We start from the raw sequence: 22,309 nt of genomic DNA on the forward strand, positions 1-22,309 counted from the left end.
ACTGAGAGTTGCCTGCCTGCTGCGCCTGCTTTACGGGCAGGAAAGACATGGACTTGAATGCAGCGTGCAAGCCGGGATCAGTTGCTTTATCAAGGTCCCTGGTAGACTGAAGCTTGCACTGACCCCTCTCGACAATGACGACACTCCAGATTGACAAGCTCTCTCGACTGTCTTGGCCTCTCAGGCTTTTAGAGATATGGGGAGGCTGGCTCCATGTCCCTTCTGCGACAGACCGAGGCAGTCCCTTGATCTCTCAGATCCCCTTTTCCCGGACACGCTGCGGCGTTGCTGCGCGGCAAGTCTGCCAGTGTTCTTTCCCAATTCGAGCCTCCGAGGCAGTTGTGAACAATCGCGACCGCGCCATGAACGCCTGTTCCGAACTCAGAGCCGCCAGTTATTGATCATCTGAGCTAGATAACCCGTTACGAGACCATCGATCGTGAGGTGCGTCTTGCAGAAGTTGAAGCCATCCTGATGGGCTGTTCTCAACGCGCTTCGGTGGACGCCTCTTTCAATTTCGATTAGACGCGCTGTGATTTGAAGAGACAAACACATCAAATTTCAGTTAACTCAAGCTCATGAGTGAGAGATGTGGCCATGGTTTGAATTCAGGATGAAAAGGAAGTAGTACTTGGCCTGACGCGTGCGGTGATGAAGACTTGACCCCACTTTGCGCATCTCAGCTAGGCTCAGGCTCTCATCATTGAGATCGTCCCTGCGACTTTCAGGGCCATCTCGTAGAATCAACAACATCAAGCCACGGCCGTACATATTTCAAAATTTTCAACAGACACCGCAGCGCAAGATGCCAAACGATGTTGATAAATCACTGCTAGACCGCCTTCAGGCTCTGCGAGGGACGAGAGCCCCGCCCGAGTCAACCGCCTCTCAACGGTGCGATTTACATGTGAACTAGGCAAACCCCTCTGGAGACTGATCTCTCAGACCAGAAATTGACCTCATCGAACGGAAGACTCAACCGAACAGAGACGATGCGCTTGCTGCACGACTCAAGTCGCTGCGAAAGAAGGCAGATTCCCCAGCTCAGCCAGCGCCATCCATCTCTGAGAAGCAGGCAAGTATCAAGCCGAGCTTGGAGGCGGAAGAAGACGAGATAGACTTTGGAACAGACGACCAGACTCTACAGGACCTGCTGAAAGATGTCGACTCGGAAACGTCCTATATTTCACCAGCAACCGGACCCTCTGACGCCAAGGTCCGTGAGCTGTTGGAAGAGCTCTCGAGGGCTGTACCTCAAGACGACGCAAAGCACCCACACCCTAAAGAAGATGACCGCGCCGAAGACTCTGACAACTCAGATGGCGAAACAATGAAAAAAGAGGCTGATTCTCTCATCGCCAGATTCAGGGACGAGCTCGAGGTAGAAGCCAAACATCCTCCATCTTCACCCTCGTCGCCAACTTCGCCAGTGCAGGAGACGGACGAACCGCCACCATCCATATCGCTGCCTGAAGTGCCGACCTCGGGGGAAGGCGCCGCCGCATCTCCGTCCGGAGCCTCACTGGACGATCTGACCACGCGACTTTCGGCCCTGCGGACAGACAGTATCGGCATGCCTGATGTACCCACGTCCACACCTACCAAGAAGCCCAAACGACTCGTGTCCAAGACAAAGTACACAGATGACGACGTCGATGCCTGGTGTACCGTCTGTCTTGAAGATGCCACTTTGCTCTGCAAGGGCTGTAGTGACGGAGGTGATCCATACTGCCGGAGGTGCTGGCGTGACATGCACATTGGTCCTGCTGCCGCCTTTGATGACCGAGATCACGTCGCCGTGGAATTCAGTCGGAAGAAGAGGGAAAGGAAAGTCGCCTTGGGCGCGTAGCATTTTCAATGTCATCGCTTGGACTATTCGCAAAATGGTACAGTGTCAAAATTCAACAGCATAATTGCAATTTCCCTTCAATCCTGTTACCATCGGTGCTCAATCTCCCCATCCTATAATCCACCGTTTCCGTAATCTCCTACATCATACCGTGTTGGATCCTTCGCCAATTCTCACATTATCCCTCGGCCTCGACTTGCCCGTCAAATCCTGCCATGTAGCACCGAAGCGTCGCCCGGTACTGGCCAGCAGACTCTCCTGCTCATCCTGCTCCGCATCCTCATCAAGCTCGGCCATGTTCACCTTGGGCGTGCTGAAAATTGCCGTCACAAGGACAATTAGGAAGACGGCGAGGAAGGCGAATTGCGCCCAGAAATCAATGGCGCCAAAGAAAGGCCACGTGATGGTAATGCGATTGAGGAAAATTGACATGACAGACGGAGTGCACACATCTTTAGCGTGGGCGTACTTCAAGGACTCGGAGCAAGGGCGGATGTGAGACGAATTGCGCGAGCAGTCTGGCTGTTCGCCAGGATGCCTAGGCTCGTTGGTGCAGAACGTCTGCGTGCCATATATGGAGTACTGGGGCGCGACCAACATGGCAACGGCGTAGTTGATGGCCAGGATCATCAGGGCCAACATGACAGTGGCCATGAGCAACGCCTGAGGGGCTGTCCTACCACGTCGGATCTGGAAGATCTTGACCCACAGGAAGCGAATGCCCACTGTAGCCACGCCAGTGATCGAGCTGCCGAACAGAAGCAAGATCAAAAGCGCCATCAGAATGTAGTCAATGGGGAACACCTTGGCTGACTGGATGAAGATCCAGTTGATGGGCTGGAAGACGTGAATCTTGCCCAGGATGTAGCCACACTTCTGCTTGCAAACCGAGTTCTTCGCCTTGTCGATACCCGTGATGAGCATGGAAACCCAGATCAGTACAGAGAGCACCAGCAAAAGAATGCCACCAAGCATCTTGATCGGCCGGAACAGAGTACACAGCTTGATCCAGAACTGGTAAAGCTTGCTGCGACCCTCGCCTTGCGCCTCGGCAGCTAGCCGCTCCCTGCGCACAAGGGTCTGCTCCTCACGAACGAGGGCGTCAAGCTCGCGGCGGTCCTTTCGGGGCATTTCATCCTGGCGACCAGCATTGCGCATCTCAATCTGGCGCTGTCGCTCACGGTTTTGTTCGAGTTGAGACGCCGTCGTCGCAGAAAGTTGAGGCGCCGAGATGGAGGGCGCTGATTTGATGAACGAGATTGGAAGCAGGGCAAGTCCGGCACCTGTGTACAACACGTACAAGAAGGTGCCGAGCGTGACGAGCAAGCCCAGCGCAAAGGTCAGTGCCTTCTCGCCATGATTCTGCGAGATGAGATTCTTGTAGTAGTCCAAGTCCCAGTGTCCATCCACATCGTCGCCAGCGGCCGGCACAAAAAATCCGAGAAGGAATAGGATGATCACCAAGGCCAAGAAGAAGAGGGTGTACTTGGCGGCAGACCAGAGCCTGCTCGTCCACGTGCGGCCCTCCTCCTCAAACTCAACCTCGTCGTATTCTTCGTACCAGAAGTACGCAAAGGGAATTATGAGAAGGCACAGGAGTGCGTCGAACGTGTAGAGACAGTAGTACACTATTTTCAGCATCAGAAGGATGTTGTCGACGCGCTCGGGCGTCGCCCAGTGCTTCTTTGCGCCATGTGAGACGGACGAGGTGGCCGAGACGAGTGCGATGTCGACAGGGAGGAGCAGGACAGTCGCGAGGAGGGAGGTCAAGCTGATAATGGCCACCACACTGACGATGGCAGAGCGTTCGCGGGGGGTCTGCCAGGTGAAGGTCGTGATCGTCGCAGCAAAGAGGCAGAGGACGACGGCAACTGCATAAGCGACCCAGATAAGACTGGTTTGAAGGAGCCCAGCGTCAGCCATCTTGTGGGATTCGATGCTCTTGATGCCAGTGGTGGCGATGTTCAAGGGAGGGGGAGGCTGCTGTTATTATGGTCGAGCAGCCACGCCTGGGGGGAGCTACAACTACGTTCAAGTTACGGCACGCAAGATCAAGCTCTCGACCTTGATCGGACTTCTGACGCAATGCCCATGTCGCGTCTGGACCAGTCGGGCTTAGCGCGGGGGCCATCCGTGCACCCCTTGCAACAGCTGAAGGCAGGTCCCGTAACGCTTCTGATTGGCTACAGTGCCTGGCTAGACCCACGCTATGGTGAGCCTACAGTCGCGGCGTCGCGTTGTTCCGCCCTGTGTCCGTAGACAGATATCAATCGCATCGCAACATCCACTCAGAGCTCCATGCGAGCTACCGAACTTCCAATCCACGAGCCAATGCAATTTTGTTAGCGACCGTCATTGACGGCACGCAATTACAATGCAGGCCTACACGGAGCTTGCGGCGCCATCGGCTGTCTCGCATTCTTTAGCGATCTCGCTCACGTCGACGTCCGCGGAGAATCTTGTTGTCGCAAAGGGTTCGCTATTGCAGATCTTCACGACAAACGAGATTCCCACCGAAGGCGACATCTCCGAAGAATCTTCCGTAAAGCCCAGATATGAGCCTCGGGTCAATGACGATAATAGCCTCGAAAGCTCGTTCCTCGGCGGGGAAGCGTCCATCGTACGCACCGATCGCTCACAGTGCACCAAGCTCATGCTCGTAGCTGAAATACCACTTGCTGGAACCGTCATCGGACTGGCCAGGATCAAGCTGAGCCAGTCGAGCTCGGGCGGCGAAGGACTTTTGATCGCATACAAGGCCGCGAAACTGGCGCTGACCGAGTGGGATCCCGAGCAGCAAACCCTCGAAACGCTGTCTCTCCACTACTATGAGAAAGACGATCTCTCCACAGCGCCATGGGAGCTGCCCCTTGGCGACTACGTGAACTATCTTGCGTCTGACCCGGGCAGTCGCTGCGCCGCCTTCAAATTTGGGTCACGAAATCTCGCCATCCTGCCCTTTCGACAATCGAGCGAAGACCTCGAGATGGACGACTGGGATGAGGATCTCGATGGGCCCCGACCCGAAAAGAAGGAAGACAAGCAGGCAGTTGCGAATGGAGATAGTGCCAATGATGACCCAGCTTATACACCATCTTTTGTCCTGCGTCTGCCTTTGCTAGATCCCAGCTTGTTGCATCCAGTGCATCTCTCTTTCTTGTACGAATACCGCGAGCCAACTTTTGGTATTCTTTCGGGAAGCAAGCCGCCCTCAGCAGCGCTAGGACTGAAGGACTATCTGACGTACAAGGTGTTCACCCTTGACCTGCAGCAGAAAGCCTCGACTACGATTCTGTCTGTGACAGATCTTCCGAGGGATCTGTGGAAGGTGATCGCATTACCGCCGCCGATAGGAGGTGCGCTGCTGGTCGGAGAGAACGAGCTGATCCACGTGGATCAGAGTGGGAAGCCAAATGGTGTGGCTGTGAACCCGATGACAAAGGACGTCACAAACTTCAACATGTCCGATCAGTCGGACCTGGGACTGCGGCTCGAGGGATGCTCCATTGAGGTGCTGTCAATTGAGCACGGGGAACTTCTGATCATCCTGAACGACGGCCGCTTCGCGCTCTTGACGTTCAAGATTGACGGAAGAACGGTTTCTGGCATCAACATCAAGAAAATTGCGAAAGAGTCTGGCGGCGACATCGTCAAGTACGCTGCATCCACCGTGACGAAGCTCCACAAGAACAGCCTGTTCGTGGGCAGCGAGGGCAACGACAGCATAGTGCTGGGTTGGACACGGAAACATGCGCAGGAGAAGCGCAGGAAGCCACGGTTGGTGGAAGACTTGGAAGTTGACGTGGAGGATCTCGACTTGGAAGACGACGAAGAGGATGACGATCTCTACGGCAACGACTCAAGCGCGACAAAGCCTCAGGCCAACGGCACTGCGAAATCTGGCGAACTGACATTCCGGATACAAGACAGCTTGCTGAGCTTGGGTCCGATATTGGATGTTACGTGCGGAAAGCCTACCTTTGTGCCCGACAGCGAAGAAGCAACGCTCTCCAAAGGCGTCTCGTCGAATCTGGAGCTGGCCTGTGCCGTCGGCAAGGGCCGCGCTGGATCCATTGCCGTCATTCACCGAGAGATTCAACCCAAGGTCATTGGCCGCTTCGACTTTCCCGAGGCCCGCGGTTTCTGGACAATGTGTGTTTCTAAACCAGTCGACAAAAACCCTGTCAATGCAGCCGCTGCCGCCGCGGACACCACGGCACGATATGACAGGTTCATGATTGTTGCCAAGGTTGATCTGGACGGGTATGAGACGTCAGACGTGTACGCTCTGACGGCAGCAGGCTTTGAAAGCATCAAAGACACAGAGTTCGAACCGGCAGCTGGTTTCACCGTGGAGGCGGGTGTGATGGGGAGGAGGAGCAGGATCATCCAGGTGCTCAAGTCGGAGGTGAGAAGCTACGATGGTAATCTGGGGCTCGCGCAGATTCTGCCAATGCTGGATGAGGAAACGGGGTCAGAACCCAGGGTTCTCAGCGCGAGCATCGCTGATCCTTACTTGCTGTTGATTCGCGATGATGGGAGTGCTTGGGTCGCATCCATGGACAACAACAACGAGATGGAGGAGATGGAGAAACCAGAGGGAACGCTAGCGTCGACAAAGTGGGCATCAGGGTGCCTGTACACCGACAGGACAGGTATCTTCCAGGAGTCAGCGGAGAAAGGTTCGGAGAAGGTGATGATGTTTCTACTCGGCGCGGCTGGGGCATTACATGTCTACGCGCTCCCGGATCTAACCAACCCCGTGTACACCACTGCCGGCCTCACTTACATTCCACCGGTCCTCTCGGCGGACTGGACAGTCCGGAGAGGCATGCCGCGCGAATCCTTCTCGGAGATCGTTGTTGCCGATCTTGGTGATCGCATATCCCGAAAACCATATCTGGTAGCTCGCCACTCCTCCGACGACCTGACTATCTACGAACCGTTCCGTCACCAGTCGCCATCAGAGACATCTCTGGCAGCTACATTGCACTTCAAAAAATCGTCGAATCCTGTTTTCGCCCGCGTTCCACCCAAGGTAGCGGCCGACGATGAGGATACCTCTCAAGCGGCTCGTTTCGTGCCTTTACGAACCTGCGCCAACATCCACGGATACAGCACAGTCTTTCTCCCAGGACCTTCGCCAAGTTTCCTGATCAAGTCTAGCAAAAGTATTCCCCACGTCATTGGCCTGCAAGGCCAGGGCGTGCGAGGCATGAGCCCTTTCCACACGGAGGGTTGCGAGCGCGGTTTCATCTATGCCGATTCCTCGGGCGTCGCGCGCGTCACAGAGCTTCCATCCAAGACTGATTTTGCTCAGCTGGGAGTCTCCGTGAAGAAGATACCTCTGGACGTCGAGGTTCGTCACCTCGCCTATCACCGTCCTTCCGAATCGTATGTAGCAGGCTGTCTGATACACGAGCCCTTTGAGCTCCCCCGCGATGACGACTACCACAAGGAGTGGGCCAGAGAGACAGTTACTTTTGCGCCGACAATGGCACGAGGTGTTGTCAAGCTCATCAACCCTACGACATGGACATGCATCAATAATTACGACCTGGAAGAGTGTGAGACAATTGAGGCAATGAAGGCTCTGCACCTCGAGGTGTCAGAGGATACCCGCGAGAGAAAGATGCTCATTGCCGTAGGGTCGTCGTTGTCAAAGGGAGAGGACTTGCCGACCAAAGGACGAGTTCAAGTGTTGGACATTGTGTCTGTCATCCCAGAGCCTGGACGTCCCGAGACGAATCGTCGCCTGAAGCCCATCGCGAAAGAGGATATACCCCGCGGCGGCGTGACTGCCCTTAGCGAGATTGGTACGCAAGGCCTGATGCTGATTGCGCAAGGTCAGAAGTGCATGGTCCGTGGTCTCAAGGAGGATGGCTCTCTGCTGCCGGTGGCGTTCCTGGATATGAATTGCCATGTTGCCAGTGCCAAGAGCCTGCCACGGACAGGACTTTGTCTACTAGCGGATGCGTTCAAGGGCGTCTGGTTTGCTGGTTACACCGAGGAGCCATATACATTCAAAGTCCTTGGCAAAAGCGGAAGTCGTGTGCCGATTCTGATCGCAGATTTCCTGCCGCAAGGGGACGATCTAAGCATCATAGCAGTCGACGCCGATGGGGACCTGCATGTGTTGGAGTTTAACCCGGAGCGTAAGTCTTACACATCCTGAACCCCTGACACGGCAACGTACATACTAACAACCCCAGATCCCAAGAGTTTGCAAGGCAACTTGCTCATGCACAAGGCGACATTTTCAGTGACGCCGAACACGCCCACAAACTCGATGCTCCTTCCATACACTGCGACTCACAGTTCGCCCTCTATACCGTCCGCGGACCTACCGCCGCATATCCTCCTCATGACTTCGCCGTCCGGTCAGATTGCCACAATGGTCCCTCTAACTGAGACACCTCATCGGCGTCTCCTGTCTCTCACAAACCAGCTCCTCAGTACGTTGCCCAGCACTGTGGGCCTCAACAGCAAGGCGTACCGACATGCGCAGGGCAAGACCAACGTGGGCGTGGATTCGCAAGCCGGTCGTAGTGCCGCAGTAGTGGACGCCAGCGTCCTCGCAAGATGGAGCGATCTCGGCAGCGGCAAGAGAAGCGAGGTTGTCACCAAGGGAGGCTACGACGGCGTGAGTGAGATGCGAGACGAGCTGAGGGGCGTCTTGGCATGGGCAGGTTTGGCGTATTTGTAGATTGCATATATATTTCTATACCCATGAGAACGCCTGTGTCCTATCCTATTTGCCTCAATTGAAGGATGACAATAACTCAATGCACCTCCCCGGCAGGCACGTCCTTCTTTACGCCGAAACGCCGCTTCAAACCATCGCTGAGCCGCTTCTTGCCGGTAGTATTGCTCCGCCTAATGTCGCCGCCCTCACGTCCGGTAGAAGCACTGCCATGGGCACCACTGCTGTGAGCCCTCCGATTCTGCGGGCGTAATTCGATCCCTTCGGGCTCTAGCAGTCCCTTGCCCTTGCGAACCTGATCTCGCTCATACGTGTAGCTCGGCTCGCCCTTGCCTTTGAGATCATCCGGGTGGTATTTGACGCCTTCCCAGCGCTTGTACGCACCGCCTTCAGCGTCTTCTTCTCGCATCAGATCGGCGCCCTCTTTGTAGTTCATGACCTGATCGCCGTGCGCCATACCCGCCGGGATGGTCGCCACGCCCTGCAGCGGCACGTGCAGCCGCAAAGAGTCCTCGATGAATTCCCTCGGCGTCGCGCGGAGCGCCTCGTTGTTAGAGTCCCGGACGGCGTTGAGGGGCGCGTACTTTGGGTTCCTGTTTCTCGAGGCCAGCGTCGCCTCGTATGGTCCATCATGGTGGTATCCTCCCCCGATTGTGTCAAGCGCATCGATCGGGTCGCTTAGGCTCGCTCCTCGCCTGTGCGTCCTGTTGGCGCTGCGATTGTGCGACTTCATGTACTCGAGCGGCTTGGCATCGCGGCTGTTCGTGGACCTGTGCCTCGAGTGCGCGTTGCTGGCACTGCGACGGGGTGCAGAATGAGAGGGCGTGGAATGGCCCACAGCGCTTGACGAGCGAGCACGCTGCCGAGGGTCAGAGAAGGGGTTCAGTAGCGCATCGCGACTCGCATGATCGCGAGTCTTTCGTGCTTGGAGCGGCGGAGTGATTGAGGTGTCGAGAAGCGATTCTGTTGTGGTCGTGGTGGCGCCTTTGGCGGGCCCTGCGGTCTGGGACATTGTTAAAGATATTCGACGGATAACTGAGTTGGAACGAGCGCGGTAGGTAATGTAGCTGGACGGAAGTATTTAATATGGATGGCTGGAATGTGTGGCAACGACGAGACTACGTCAGGTGTTGCGTGGTTTACTCCGTAGTAGGGGACATGGTTCGAGGCTGCGACCGCCGGGCCCATGATGGGTGACGCAACAGGCGCGGATCATCGGGAAGGGATGGGGCCATTATTCCAGTCCAGAAGCGGCTCATAACGCAGGGACCGATCAGGGCTTGCCTGCCAAAGCGAGGTGAATCGGTTGATTAATTTATCACTGGTACTCACGGTGGATAGTGCCCGGCTGTTTGCCTGGTTGTTTCGCCCATCACCTTGCTGGTGATGATTTGACATTGTCAGCTTTAGAGCAATGACACAACTCGAGACGCTCGGGAGGAGGAGTCCTGCGCAGGCACTAAGAGGAGGGAGGGAATTCCTGCAAATTGACTGGCAAGCAAGCTGAGAGCATGAAATAACAACAATGTCTTGTCGATCGGCGAATGATTTTTACCTTATATATCTGCAATGCAGTGGAAGTTGGGGCGTTTCCAAGTGACCGTCGGGCACCAACCACATCCTGCGCTCCGCCTCCCCACTGCATGACTATAGACGCATGGCGCAGCCTCCTGCCAGTGAAGAGCCAAGCACCAGCCGAGTCCTTCCCGTGCTTCAGCTTTAGACCGACCAGTTGGCTTTGCCCAAATGCGCGCCAAGTACGGAGGAGCCAACGTCCATCCAGACTGTGGGGTTTGTTGGTAGGCGTTGCCGTCGGTGTACATACGTGAGGCTATGCGGTGCAGGGATTGCAGTCTAGTAAAGGAGGAAGTCCATGGTGTAACGAAGCAGTGTATATGGCAAGACCTCAGAGTCTCAAGCACTCGGATCGAATGCGTTTGGTCTGAGTTGAGGCACGAAGGCTCGATATCACAGGCATTATCGCTTATCGTGAAGCGAGCCACAACGACGTCATCGGTGGTCTACAAAACACCTTCATCTTCCATGATCGCAGCATGTTCATACTTGTAGCCTTTCGCTCATAGAATGCCTTCAATGGGATGCAGATTCAATGAACACTTTAATGACCTATCGAGACTACCCCAATGCGCCCTGGGCGAACGCTGAACGGTGTTCACCATGCCGATTGTGAACGAGCACCTCAGGCGCTAGTCCTACAGGACCGGCTCGAGACAAACAGGTAGCTCTATCACCAACTACTTGACATCGTCTTTCGAGTTCCGCCATCTCAGTTGTGTCATTGAGAGCTTGAATTTTTGTCGACCACATATCCACCACATTGGATCTACTCACTCTAGCGCCCAGTTGCTGGGAACACGAAAGCCATGAAGGCTACCTCTTGAGTACACCACCGTCGTCGTGCATGGATCGTCGATCCCAGCTGACATAAAAAGCACACTTTTCGCATCCAAGTCGGCCAAGTTGGCACGAAACACCACGAAGCTTGCCTTTTCAATCACCATTACCACCTACCATCCCCTCGGCAGTATACGATTAGCCGCCAGGGCGTGGAACGTCGCGAGGAGAAAACTCAGCAATTCGCGACACAACGGCTCCACGGCCATAAGAGACAAAGGATGACTTGTCCCAATTGACTTTGATTCCTCAGTCTGACAGACCTCGGTGAAGGCCTACACGGTGGTCATTCACGTAGATCCGCGTGGATCACAAAATGGCTCTAGTCGACTACTCTTCCTCTGCCTCCGAAGAGAGCGACGAGCCACCGAGGAAGCGGCAGCGGGCTCGAGATGACCAGCACGATGCACCCCCGAGCGCCACAAAGCGGAGAACAGAACCATCTCCAGCTATGCCGGCCTTGCCGGCCACCTTTCATGACTTGTATGCGTCCAACGTGCGGCACAGCGTGAAGGACGACCCAAGTCTACACCAGGGCCGCAAGAGGCTGACACCCCACGTTCCCGGGAACTGGCCCTCACACGTATACATCGAGTGTGAGTCCGTGAATCTTGAATTAAGCATTTATGACTGACAAACAAGGGGTGCCTACACCTTCACAACATGATGTCCTGCATAGCGTGCTGCTGGATGTGGAAAAGGAACTCAATGGCGAGGTGAAATTACACAAACTCATCACCAGCGAGCTGGGCGCACCTTTGCCGCTACATATATCACTGTCGCGGCCTGTCGCTCTGCAGACCAGTGACAAGGACTCCTTTTCAACGAGGATCACGGACTCGCTGTCCGAACGCGGCGTCAAACCCTTCAACATCGTGCCCCGGGGTTTGGCGTGGTACAAGTCCCCGGACTCGGACAGGACGTTTCTCATCATGCGGGTTTCCTCACGCAATGCCTCAACCAACGATATGACGGCTCCCAACCCAGAGCTCATGGCTTTGCTCAAAGTGTGCAACTCTGTCGTTTCCATGTTCAAGCAGCCAGTGCTCTACCAGGCCAGCGAGGACGAGGCCGTCGGTACAGCATTCCACGTCAGCGTGGCCTGGTGCTTTGGTCTGCCCATGGAGGAGACGAGTTTGCGGTCTCTCAAAGTGCTCAAGACGAAGAAGTATGCCGAGGTGAGGTCATGGGACATTGACGTGTCGAGTGTCAAGGTGAAAGTTGGGAACGTGGTCAAGCATGTCGGGCTGTCGGGGGGAAGACGGAAAGCTGCGGAGCCAGGATTCGACCGATGAGGCAAACAAGATGCCGGGGCCTACTCTGGCTGGAGGCTGCACAGGCGGCTTTATCTATCTGCATTGATGAGCCATATACCACGAGAACTCCCTACGACTCTCAAAATGTCAGATTCCAGCGAAGTCACTTCCCAACAGCAACCCAGGCATTTACTTTCACTGGGGGACAAGTCAGATCATGCAAAAGCATGATGGCGCCGAAAGACCGATACATACAAATGATGATTTTGCTTTAATGATTGTCATCGGCCCAACCACCCGCTGATTAGTCCTATGAATCTCTTCCCAGAAGTATGTAGACCACTGTTCTATGCTATGGTCCTCCTTTGTGTATGAAGCGCCAGTGAAAAGGCTTAATTTTTACAAGTAATCACCTTCAAGTTTTCAAATCTGTTGACCTGTTTCTTAACGCCCAGGGCATCCAAATCCTTGGATGGCACGTCACGCTTTGATTTGGCCGCCTTGTCCCACCCAGATCGTCCCAAACCTCGAGTGGCCAGAGCCTTGAAGATCGTGGCGAAAGCGTTGTCAGGGTCATCAACAACGCTATATGACAGAAGACCAGCTTCGGCCACAGAGCCAAGTATTCCGAGGATGGCACGAACGCCAGCCAACCCAACGGACCCGGCGTCCGAGCCGACGGAGGGGATGAAGAAGAGGGAGCTGCTAATGAAGAGCATGATGCTCTCCACGCACTCGGCCTCTTCGATCTCTTCGACCTTCTCGGCAACATCCTCCATACCAGTGATGGCTGACTCAATGCTGAGCGCAGGGAGCATCGCAGTGTCTACCAGGTCACCCGGGTCCTCGACCTCGTTGCAAGGGGTCACCTTGATGAGAACCCTGAGTCGAGACGCCAGATCTTTCGACTCGTCGTGCGAGTCTCCGATGATATCCTGGGGGTTGGAAATCTCTATGTCGCTGCTGGCCTCTGGGTAATTCCAGTAGAAGTAGTTTCGTTCCTTGATGCAGTCCTTGATATTCTTCCCTGCATCTTGGCAACCGTTGGTGATGAGCACTTGGGTGTCTCCGAACTTGAATCCAATATTCTTCTATGCCGTAGTCGTTCAAGATGGCTTTGTAGAATTCATCTTCCTTCTCGAGTGTCAACGTGGTATTGGGAGCCTGATCCGAGTCAGGCGTGAGCCAATCCCCAACTTCGCTGCTCTTGAATTCTGTCGGGCACGTAATCTCGAATGTGCCCCTTCCATTCTTGCAGCCGGTCATAGTCGTCACAGTCCTCAGTGTCCTCGTGATCGCAGTACCATTTGGATGTACCGCAGCAGTTGCGTATGCCTGTCTCCTCGCACTTGGAGAAGTTCCCGGCCTTGCCGTTGCCCATGAAAGCGTTAATCTGGTAGGGGGCTTGCCGCTTGACGTACCGCGCAAACGTCTTAAACTTGTCGTCATACCCGTCCTCAACCATGTCGTCGTACTTCTTGAGAGCATCTTCCATCATCTTTGATAAGATCTTGGCGATGTAGATGTACATGCAGTGAGAAGGTACCTTGCCTTTGCGATCCTCAAGGGCGCTTAGGGAGTTGTAGGTGGCGTTACACTCGCTGTATAAATCAAGGTTAACCGTCTCATCACAGGTCTCGCCATCGCCAAAATCAGGCTAGACCTCCAACAGATCCACCGCCCAGTCAGTGGTTCAGGCAATGTTGTATGATGTGTAGAACGTCTCGCGGTCTGACTTAGTCGACTCATTCAAGTATGCCACTCACTCGGTATCGTTGAAGACCAGGATCTCTGATCCAGCAGATTTCAACTACTTGTTGACGTTCCCAGACTGGATCAATCCTCCAACCTCAGCATTGGAGATATATCCTGCAGTGTTTGTGCAGCGTCCGGCATAGGCATCGGACTCTCCCGTAGTGCCTGTAAACTTGCACATTGGCCCATCAAAACCAGCCTCGGCCATCTTGAAAGATTGGCAGTAGCTAGAAACGCCGATAACGACCTTATTCGACACCACGCCCGCTTTGGTAATGATAGCCAAGGCGTCCATAGTTTCTGTCTCGTTAACGTGAGAGCGAAGACACTTGCCTTCATCACAGCCGGAATACGTCTATTCGGTACCATAGTCCCATTGGCCGTGGAGACCATAGGTCATGTAAATGATGTAGTCAAGTGCGTTACCCGTCCTTTCGATGGGGAAAGCCTTGAGGTACCAAAAGGATGCAGAGCAGCGAAGGAAACAGAGTGTTCATCTTCCACTAATTTCTCGACACTCTTTAACAGCCGGTAATAGTCCTCGCTAGCTTCGGGATCACTGGCAGAAATTCCTGAGATGCCGGGAGCCTGGTGGCCTTGGGTGTTAGTCTTGTCTGTATGCAAACGTGTGTGACGCAGAAAACACTTACACCTGGATACTCCCTGTCGACATCGACGCCGTCTAGTCTGTGCTCGTCAAGGAAAGCAATAATATTCTTTTTGAATGTACCGCGGTTCGCTGGCTTAGCATCCTCGCGAAGAATGTTGAAGGTTTCGGGCTTGGTACTGAAATCCCAGCCACCAAACGAGATAAATCTTTTGATATCAGTCATTTGCTTGAACATAGGCATCGGTTGCGATCAGAATCAATGGGACAAGAACGCAGAGAAGTGCAAAGCCTCTTGGGAGAAGTGGCCGTCAGCAGGCTCTCGAACAGACATGGATGAAATCTTGCTTGAAACATTTCCTCGAGATGCCGTCTGCGACGAACTTGGTCAGGGACAGCAGCAACAACCCGGTCGCCTGCATCAGAATGGGTCGAAAAAAATCGATCTTGAGAAGACGGCTACAAACCTGTTCAACCAAGCGAGCAATGTCCATGGCGGGAAACCGCCCCAGAGGCAACCTTTTGAGCTGTCCAGAAAAGGCACCGAAGACTAGGCCAAGCACAGGGAGGACATTGGCAGGCTGATCCAGAAGGTTGGCAATGACAGCTGGAGCCGGCACAGGACCCTCTTCGAGAAATCTAGGTCTGGAATTGAACTCGGTATTCGAACAAGACGAGGAGATCACGTCAAATTAAAGGTGAAGGACATCAAGAAAGCGCTGGGCTGGGACCCCACGACAAAGGAAATCGACAACCCTAGAAATCCCTCGACCCCGTGGAAAGTGGTCAACTTCAAAAAAAAAAAAAAAAAAACATCGAGGATCGAGCAGCGGCTACGAGCCAGAGTTAAGACGATGTGGCCAAGAAAGTGTCTGAGGCTGCCAAGAATGTGTACTCAAAGCCCAGCACCTCCAAGAAGCATAAGGTGGTCATAGATGTCAATCGACGAGCACTCGAGAGGATGAACCATTGTGTCGCCTGAGCATGCTCTCTGCTTATTTTATCTTACTACCATGTACCTACGCAACCTCGAAATATGCTTTCAACCTATGTCGTACATTTGTGCCATGCTCATTATTCTAGAAGCTGTGGTGGGCACGGGTGATCTCCTCTGAAAGTCTATCGGGGTCAGGCGGGTTGCCTTCGTTATCGAACGACAATAGTAATTTCCAGTCCGCTGCAAGCCTTAGCTGGGGGCCCGTGAGCGCCAGTCCCAAGCGTTCGTCGACAAAAGTAATGTTTTGACAATGTCCGAGGTTGTGGCCCGCCACCGCTTTCCCCCATCTGAGGTCCCCGGGCTCCAAAATGATCTTGATTTCCCTTAGGCTAGTGAATTCTTTCATGACTTTCCGGGCTCCGTACTGGTTCGTCGCCTCGTTTCAGTCATAGTCATCATCAGTGCGAATCTCCAGCCGTTGTATGTCAGAGCGGTGCGAGACGATATCTTCGATAGAGAAGACGCTAGTGACACAGAAGATGTCACTCCGGAATTGACCCAAGTCCAACGCGCCTCAGTACCTGCGGTAAAACATCGCTGGTAACGGGCATGCTGTCGGGCCTCGCGGCAAACTTGCATAACCGCCGGGGGTGGCGTTGATGTGGTCTCGTAGAGGCTATCCATGCCCCGTCGCCGTTGTTTCATTGTGAATTTGCCATTGCTCCTCTCCACGCGCACCCCATTGATGCGGCGTGGCTCTACCGCCAAGCTCCAAATGTGTGAGCGGATCTCGCAGGGGAGACTGGCGAAAGACACCGTGTGCTGTGTTTCGTTTGTTTTGGGGGCTGAGTGAGGATCCTTTGACAAGTCTAAACGCGAGGCTCTGAATCAGGCGTAAAAGCCGCGACCGCACGCAGGTTGGCTAAACCAAGCGCGTGATGAGATGCAAAGGAGACATTGAATTACAGAGCGAACTGGCGAAAAGTGAGCGGTACATGTGGCTGAGGCGAGTTCCCATGGTGTTATTCGTAGTTCGTAAGGGTCATTTACGGTGGGATATTAGATATAACACTGCCAACTGTGTCAACCACCAGCAATTGCACACATGCACCTTCGCAATAGCCTCAATGTTCAAGATACCGCTACGCACAAATATTAATGATTATGTAGATGCACGTTATCAGGACATTTTAGCGACTTAGATACTTGAATTTCTTTAATAATAACACGATCGCTAGTGACGGTAGCAAGGCTATGTTAAAATCCACGCTCGTAAAAACAGCCACCAAGGCCAGCAAATCAAAGGTCACGCCGACGGGAGCAGCTGTAAGTGGTAAGTGGTAAGTGGTAAGTGGTAAGTACAACCTCTCCTGTACAATGCCAAGTCCGACGGGAAGCGAGCCGCATTCGCTGCCTAAGCAGGAGCCGGCCCGCGAAGCAGCCACTGATATGCTGTCGATAGTCGCCACGGCGCGGCACTGCTTATTACTGCCGTAAAAGAATCCTCAGGGGAACAGGCCAATGGCAACTTGCCAAGACACCTCAGTAGCCTAATAAAGCAGGAGTCCCCAAAGATGGGCCTGCTAGCGTGCTTCCGCTAATGAGTACACTGTCCTGAAGTAGCTGCAAGGATGACTTCCAACCACCGTTGGACCAGAGACGCCCGACGTCCCGCGAAAGCGCCGAAATCTTTTCATCAAATGGCACATGATATCTGTTTTTACGTATACATATGTAGTACTCGGCAATTGCGAGTACGAGCTCAACCCAGCGTCAGGAGTAAAATTCCCACGCCCCCGTCGACAGACCTGAGCAGTGGCTTGTTGCATATTTTCCCCAAGCAGTGTCAACCTGAGCTGCTTTCCGCACTTCCCTTCCATCAATACTTTGATTACCTATCTCTCCTCTCACTCTCCACCTCACTTAGGACAAGGAAGAGCAGAGGGAACAGACATTCATCATGAAGCCAAATTCTAACGCCGCCTACCGTTCGGGATTCCTGGCGTCGCTGCTCTGGGGTCCTCGCCTTTGCGCTGCCTCTCCTCAGCCTATCTTCTCTTCGGATCCCGAGACCATCGATACTTGCATCGACTGGTGGAACAATGCAGACGACAGTAGCTCCTGCGAGGAGGTCAGAAAGATGTTCAACATCTCTCCAGAATAGTTCAAAAAATGGAACCCGTATTCCAGTCTCGACAGTGAGCCGTGGCGCTTTCCACTATCCTATTGCGTGTCCACGAGCGACCGCGATCCCCCTCCGGGCGTCACCACCACAACGGTGGCTCCCTCCACCACCACCACTTCCGAGGTCAGCACACACGTGCCTTCTCCTACGTCCTGGGCGGCTAGAGGCTGCTACCCTGATGATGACCCCGAATATCCTGTTCTCGAGCTCATGGTGAGCAAGGACGGGGGCGACTCGTCTCTGGACATCGAAAGCTGCGAGGACTCACGCTGGAAGGCATCCGTGAACGGCACCGTCCTCTTCGCCGGTGTCAAGGACGGCAATCAGTGCTGGTGCAGCCCGTTTGTTGGCGGGGAGTCGTCCAGCGACCAGACGAAATGTGACAAGCCTTGCAGTGGCAATAAGGAGCAGATTTGCGGTGGCGAAGACTACATCAACGTGTTTGAGCCTGTCACTACCTCTCAGTCCGAGACCACTACGGATACCACTACTCAAGGGGCCTCCTCGTCCGCCGTACCGACAACAGAGGACTCCGGGGCCAGACGCCGTGCTGCACTTCTCTGATCGGATCATTTACTGTATGGAGCATTCTGTACATGCAAATATCATGGCCGGTCCGAAAGTCAAATGTATATGCCAAAGATACATGATTGACTGCTATATATTCAATTGCTTATTCGCTCTGTTTTCTCTTCCTACGCACCTCTGATCACGCGTCTAGCATCTCTAAGCGCGGACCCTTGACCCAACCTTAACCCAACTACAGCCAATACGGTCAACGCGGCCAACAACTAAGCACATCGCTTAGTTGAAATAGAAAACTAATTGCAGCACATCTTGATATCTTTACAATCGATTGTTAGGTGCAGCGCCCTATAGGACGTGTAGTTAGCAGTGTTGCTCCGAAGATCAGGCGGCTAGGCTAGGACAATCAGCCAACAAAGTGCCCCATCAGGCAATGAATGACTGGAGCGTGCAGCAGTGGACCCCAACCCTGGGGAGCGCCAACTTCTTTTTGCCGGTCGCCGGCCAGCTTCGCGTCCTTCACCGAATCACCTCCAAAATCATCGTTTCGGCCGTTGCTCCTTGCTCCTCACTTTACCGGTAACGGCTCTCACTTTGCCAACGAACAAGTCAAGGCCCTGCGTTTTTACTAATTCCGCTGCTTGTTTCGAAACGGCCTTACCACCAAGGCGGTCACTCCACCACCTACTCGGTTTTCCCCTCGTGCCCCGCGGTTGACGGAGCCGGTGTAAACAACCTTCACGAAACCTCCGCACGCCTTTTTTGCGCGCTGTCCAGCGCACTTCTCAAGCGCAGACCGACACTGAGCACCGCTCCCACCGATTGAAACAGCCAGGCAGAGGGCAAAGGACACACAGACAGCCATGGATATTGATACTTCCCGTCGCAACAAGTCGCCTCGTCCACTTTCCGACTCGGAACGTGCGCGCCTCGATGAATACATCGACTCCATCCATTACTCGACCCGGTACTCAGACTCGCAGTACGAGTACAGGCACGTGCAGCTGCCCAAGGCCATGCTCAAGGCCATCCCGAAAGATTACCACGACCCCGGCCATGGCACACTCAAGCTGTTGTGGGAGGAAGAATGGCGCGCATTGGGAATTACACAGAGCCTAGGATGGGAGCATTACGAAGTGCATGAGCCGGAGCCTCACATTCTGTTGTTCAAGTAGGCTGCCGCGGCTATGCTATCCGAAGTTGACAAGCTAACGTTCACCCAGGCGTCCTCTCAACTACCAACCGCCACAATGAGGAACAGGCGTCCAGCGGGGGCTCTATGAACTACGCTTTGCGCGAGGTGAAGGAAGCATGGCTGGAACGTCCGCATTCGACGTCGCGAGAAGTGTCCGCCTAGAGGGCCACGTGCCCCCAGTGGGCTGGGCTCTGCTCTGCTATTCGTATGTGGCCGGGACTCAGAATGTATGGATTCTCTACTAGGATGCTCACGCGTCGCGGATTCGTTGATGATAGGCGGCAATCGAGTATTCGATAGTCTCGGGCAACTATCACACAGACTGAAATGTCTCTTCAAAAGAGTTATGCCAAGGCATCAATTGACCCACTCTTTTTCAATCTTGAGGTGTGACTTTGTCGGCACGTAACGGTATGTGGTTCGGACCGCTGTTGTTGGACTAATTACAACTCAATCCATGATTCATCAGAATGTAACACATTGTCCCTCGTCTCTCCTGGTAACTTGCATTCCGGTTGTTCATATGGTTCGACAAGCCAGCAGCGATCGGCAGACTCTCATGAGGCCACTTTGCCTAATTCGGTCTTGAATCGCGGCTTCCACGCTCCACCATCCTCTTCCGACTCCGAACTCCGTTTCGCATCCTGCCAGTACGTCTCGATCATCAATCCACCATCTAACTTACCTACGTGGCCTTTTGCTCTCTGGAATCCTTCTCTACAATACTATCCCTTTCACTTCATGTTTTTCGGATTCGAGGCAAAAATTACGACTTGGACTAACACACGGGAAACTGCCATTATGAAGCCTGCCACCAGGCTCTTCTATCTCTCGGTCTTTGCTTTGTGGACACCTCTGGCGGCATGCGAAGACATCACTTGCCCAGTATGTATGTCGCATCCATGATCCCAAACTTTAAACTCACGCAGCCCAGTCCAGCAAAAGCATCGTTGATGATGCGTGTGCTTCTTACGCAACTCTCGATCGCCTAAACGCCAACCTAAAACCGGCCCTCGACGACCTCGTCCAGTCAACCGATTTCTTTTCGCACTACCGACTGAACCTCTTCAACAAGAAATGCCCATTCTGGGACGATGAAGGCGGCATGTGCGCTAACATTGGGTGCGCAGTCGAGACGCTAGACAATGAGGAGGACATTCCCCTGGCGTGGCGATCCAGCGAGCTGGGTAAATTGGAAGGTCCCCTAGCCAAGCATCCTGGGAAGAAGGCGCAGAAGCAGGCGAGGCCGCTTCAGGGAGAGCTGGGCGACAACGTCGGCGAAAGTTGTGTGATAGAGTATGACGACGAGTGCGATGAGAGGGACTACTGCGTCCCTGAGGACGAAAGTACAGCCTCCAAGGGTGACTATCTGTCACTGCTGGCGAACCCGGAGCGATTCACCGGCTACGGTGGTGAGGGTGCGAAGCAGATTTGGGACGCAATCTATCGCGAGAACTGCTTTCAGAGGAGCTCGTTCCCTCACTCAGCAGATGTGGGCTCCAGCGCAACATACGGTGTCGCTGAGCACGATTTCCGCCGGGTGTTGGATGCGTCGTGGCAGCAGCAGCGTTTGGAGCACCCGAATGAACCGACCGCTGGCGTTGCGGTTGACGATGAATGCCTGGAGAAGAGGGTTTTCTACCGGGTTGTCTCTGGAATGCACGCAAGCATCAGCGCGCACCTTTGCTGGGACTTCCTGAACCAAAGCACTGGCGAGTGGCAGCCGAATCTATCATGCTACAAGAGCCGTCTGCACACGTACCCTGATCGCATCAGCAATCTCTACTTCAACTACGCCTTGGTGAGCCGGGCAGTTGCCAAGTTGGGACCGTTCTTGCAGTCATCGGACTACACGTTCTGCACGGGAGACCCAACAGAAGATGCAGCTACGAGAGCCAAGGTGCTCGAGGTTACGTCGCGAGCGGCCTCAACCTCGTCGCAGGTCTTTGATGAGGGCCTGATGTTCGTTAATGGCGAAGGGCCCTCGTTGAAGGAGGATTTCCGGAACCGGTTTCGCAATGTCAGTAGGCTGATGGACTGCGTGGGGTGCGATAAGTGTCGTCTATGGGGCAAGGTGCAGACTGCTGGGTACGGCACCGCGCTCAAGGTGCTGTTCGAATTCGACAACAACTCGGAAGACATCCCACACCTGAAGAGGACCGAGCTGGTCGCCCTGTTCAACACGCATGCCCGGCTAGGAGAGTCTTTGAACTCAATCGGCAAATTCAGGCAAATGATTGCCGATCAAGATGACGTCACCCCTTTCACTGTTGAGCCGGAGGGCATGCCGGAGGAAGACGAACCTGAGCCAGTGGTCAAGCCCAGGAAAAAGTTGCGAAAGAATGCGTCCGTCAAGGAGCAGGTCATGCATGAAGTCGAACTATTTGTTGCGGCGGTCCAGTTGGTTTTGAAGAGCTGGATCGCCTTCCCCAAGACATTGTGAGTCTCCGCAGTACCTGAACTCTTCCACATTGGCTAACAAAAGAAGCTGGGACATCTTCAGAAGCGAGATGCGCCGATTTTATCAGTTCTGGATAGGATTGCCTGTGCAACCAAGACAATGGAGGTTTGAGCTACCCAAGCTGGAGCTCTGAGTATTATTGTGCATCTGGATGGCAATGGGAATGAATAAGCATGCATGGGATAGCGTTTTGCCTTGAGATAGCGATTCAATACATCTGGTTTTGCTCTGCCTGTTTGCGTTGCGTGACCTGGATGTGTTCACTAGCCCACCCGGCGGTGTCTTGTCGCGTGTTCGCATCGCCAACGCCCGTCGCGGCTCCCCACCTATTTCCGACCTCAACCCTCGCAGGAACAATCCGCCCCTACAAACACCAATGCCGCCCTGACCAAGGCGCGCGAGCCGCATCGAGCGGCGAACC

At 54.1% G+C, this 22,309-nt stretch overlaps 9 protein-coding genes across 9 annotated transcripts; 6 read left to right on the forward strand and 3 right to left on the reverse strand.

The window, feature by feature from the left end:
- Positions 1 to 805: 805 nt before the first annotated feature.
- On the forward strand, positions 806 to 1,849 carry J7T54_006667 (Abscission/NoCut checkpoint regulator-like protein; the record flags this gene model as incomplete). Its single annotated transcript, XM_051503121.1, has 2 exons — positions 806 to 894; positions 946 to 1,849. 2 exons carry the CDS (start codon positions 806 to 808, stop codon positions 1,847 to 1,849), a joined length of 993 nt encoding a protein of 330 aa, XP_051365478.1.
- A 144-nt stretch (positions 1,850 to 1,993) lies between these two features.
- Positions 1,994 to 3,772, reverse strand: J7T54_006668 (lysosomal cobalamin transporter-like protein; the record flags this gene model as incomplete). The annotated part of the gene is made up of 1 exon (XM_051503122.1): positions 1,994 to 3,772. One exon carries the CDS (start codon positions 3,770 to 3,772, stop codon positions 1,994 to 1,996), a length of 1,779 nt encoding a protein of 592 aa, XP_051365479.1.
- A 451-nt stretch (positions 3,773 to 4,223) lies between these two features.
- Positions 4,224 to 8,555, forward strand: J7T54_006669 (uncharacterized protein; the record flags this gene model as incomplete). The annotated part of the gene is made up of 2 exons (XM_051503123.1): positions 4,224 to 8,004; positions 8,062 to 8,555. The coding sequence occupies 2 exons, from the start codon at positions 4,224 to 4,226 to the stop codon at positions 8,553 to 8,555; spliced, it is 4,275 nt and encodes a 1,424-aa protein (XP_051365480.1).
- A 76-nt stretch (positions 8,556 to 8,631) lies between these two features.
- On the reverse strand, positions 8,632 to 9,564 carry J7T54_006670 (uncharacterized protein; the record flags this gene model as incomplete). Its single annotated transcript, XM_051503124.1, has 1 exon — positions 8,632 to 9,564. The coding sequence occupies one exon, from the start codon at positions 9,562 to 9,564 to the stop codon at positions 8,632 to 8,634; it is 933 nt and encodes a 310-aa protein (XP_051365481.1).
- Positions 9,565 to 11,283: 1,719 nt separating this feature from the next.
- J7T54_006671 (snRNA phosphodiesterase-like protein) lies at positions 11,284 to 12,262 on the forward strand (the record flags this gene model as incomplete). Its single annotated transcript, XM_051503125.1, has 2 exons — positions 11,284 to 11,563; positions 11,610 to 12,262. 2 exons carry the CDS (start codon positions 11,284 to 11,286, stop codon positions 12,260 to 12,262), a joined length of 933 nt encoding a protein of 310 aa, XP_051365482.1.
- A 353-nt stretch (positions 12,263 to 12,615) lies between these two features.
- J7T54_006672 (Killer toxin subunits alpha/beta-like protein) lies at positions 12,616 to 14,829 on the reverse strand (the record flags this gene model as incomplete). The annotated part of the gene is made up of 3 exons (XM_051503126.1): positions 12,616 to 13,256; positions 13,421 to 13,880; positions 14,629 to 14,829. 3 exons carry the CDS (start codon positions 14,827 to 14,829, stop codon positions 12,616 to 12,618), a joined length of 1,302 nt encoding a protein of 433 aa, XP_051365483.1.
- A 2,653-nt stretch (positions 14,830 to 17,482) lies between these two features.
- J7T54_006673 (uncharacterized protein) lies at positions 17,483 to 18,271 on the forward strand (the record flags this gene model as incomplete). The annotated part of the gene is made up of 2 exons (XM_051503127.1): positions 17,483 to 17,664; positions 17,722 to 18,271. 2 exons carry the CDS (start codon positions 17,483 to 17,485, stop codon positions 18,269 to 18,271), a joined length of 732 nt encoding a protein of 243 aa, XP_051365484.1.
- Positions 18,272 to 19,095: 824 nt separating this feature from the next.
- J7T54_006674 (cyclin-dependent kinase regulatory subunit) lies at positions 19,096 to 19,486 on the forward strand (the record flags this gene model as incomplete). The annotated part of the gene is made up of 2 exons (XM_051503128.1): positions 19,096 to 19,403; positions 19,456 to 19,486. 2 exons carry the CDS (start codon positions 19,096 to 19,098, stop codon positions 19,484 to 19,486), a joined length of 339 nt encoding a protein of 112 aa, XP_051365485.1.
- Positions 19,487 to 20,228: 742 nt separating this feature from the next.
- Positions 20,229 to 22,021, forward strand: J7T54_006675 (Endoplasmic reticulum oxidoreductin-like protein; the record flags this gene model as incomplete). The annotated part of the gene is made up of 3 exons (XM_051503129.1): positions 20,229 to 20,312; positions 20,362 to 21,866; positions 21,931 to 22,021. 3 exons carry the CDS (start codon positions 20,229 to 20,231, stop codon positions 22,019 to 22,021), a joined length of 1,680 nt encoding a protein of 559 aa, XP_051365486.1.
- Between the last annotated feature and the right edge of the window lie 288 nt (positions 22,022 to 22,309).

Source organism: Emericellopsis cladophorae (genome assembly GCF_022114955.1).
Source record: "Emericellopsis cladophorae strain MUM 19.33 chromosome Unknown NODE_4_length_1054762_cov_117_872525, whole genome shotgun sequence".
Classification (NCBI taxonomy): Eukaryota; Fungi; Ascomycota; class Sordariomycetes; order Hypocreales; family Bionectriaceae; genus Emericellopsis; species Emericellopsis cladophorae.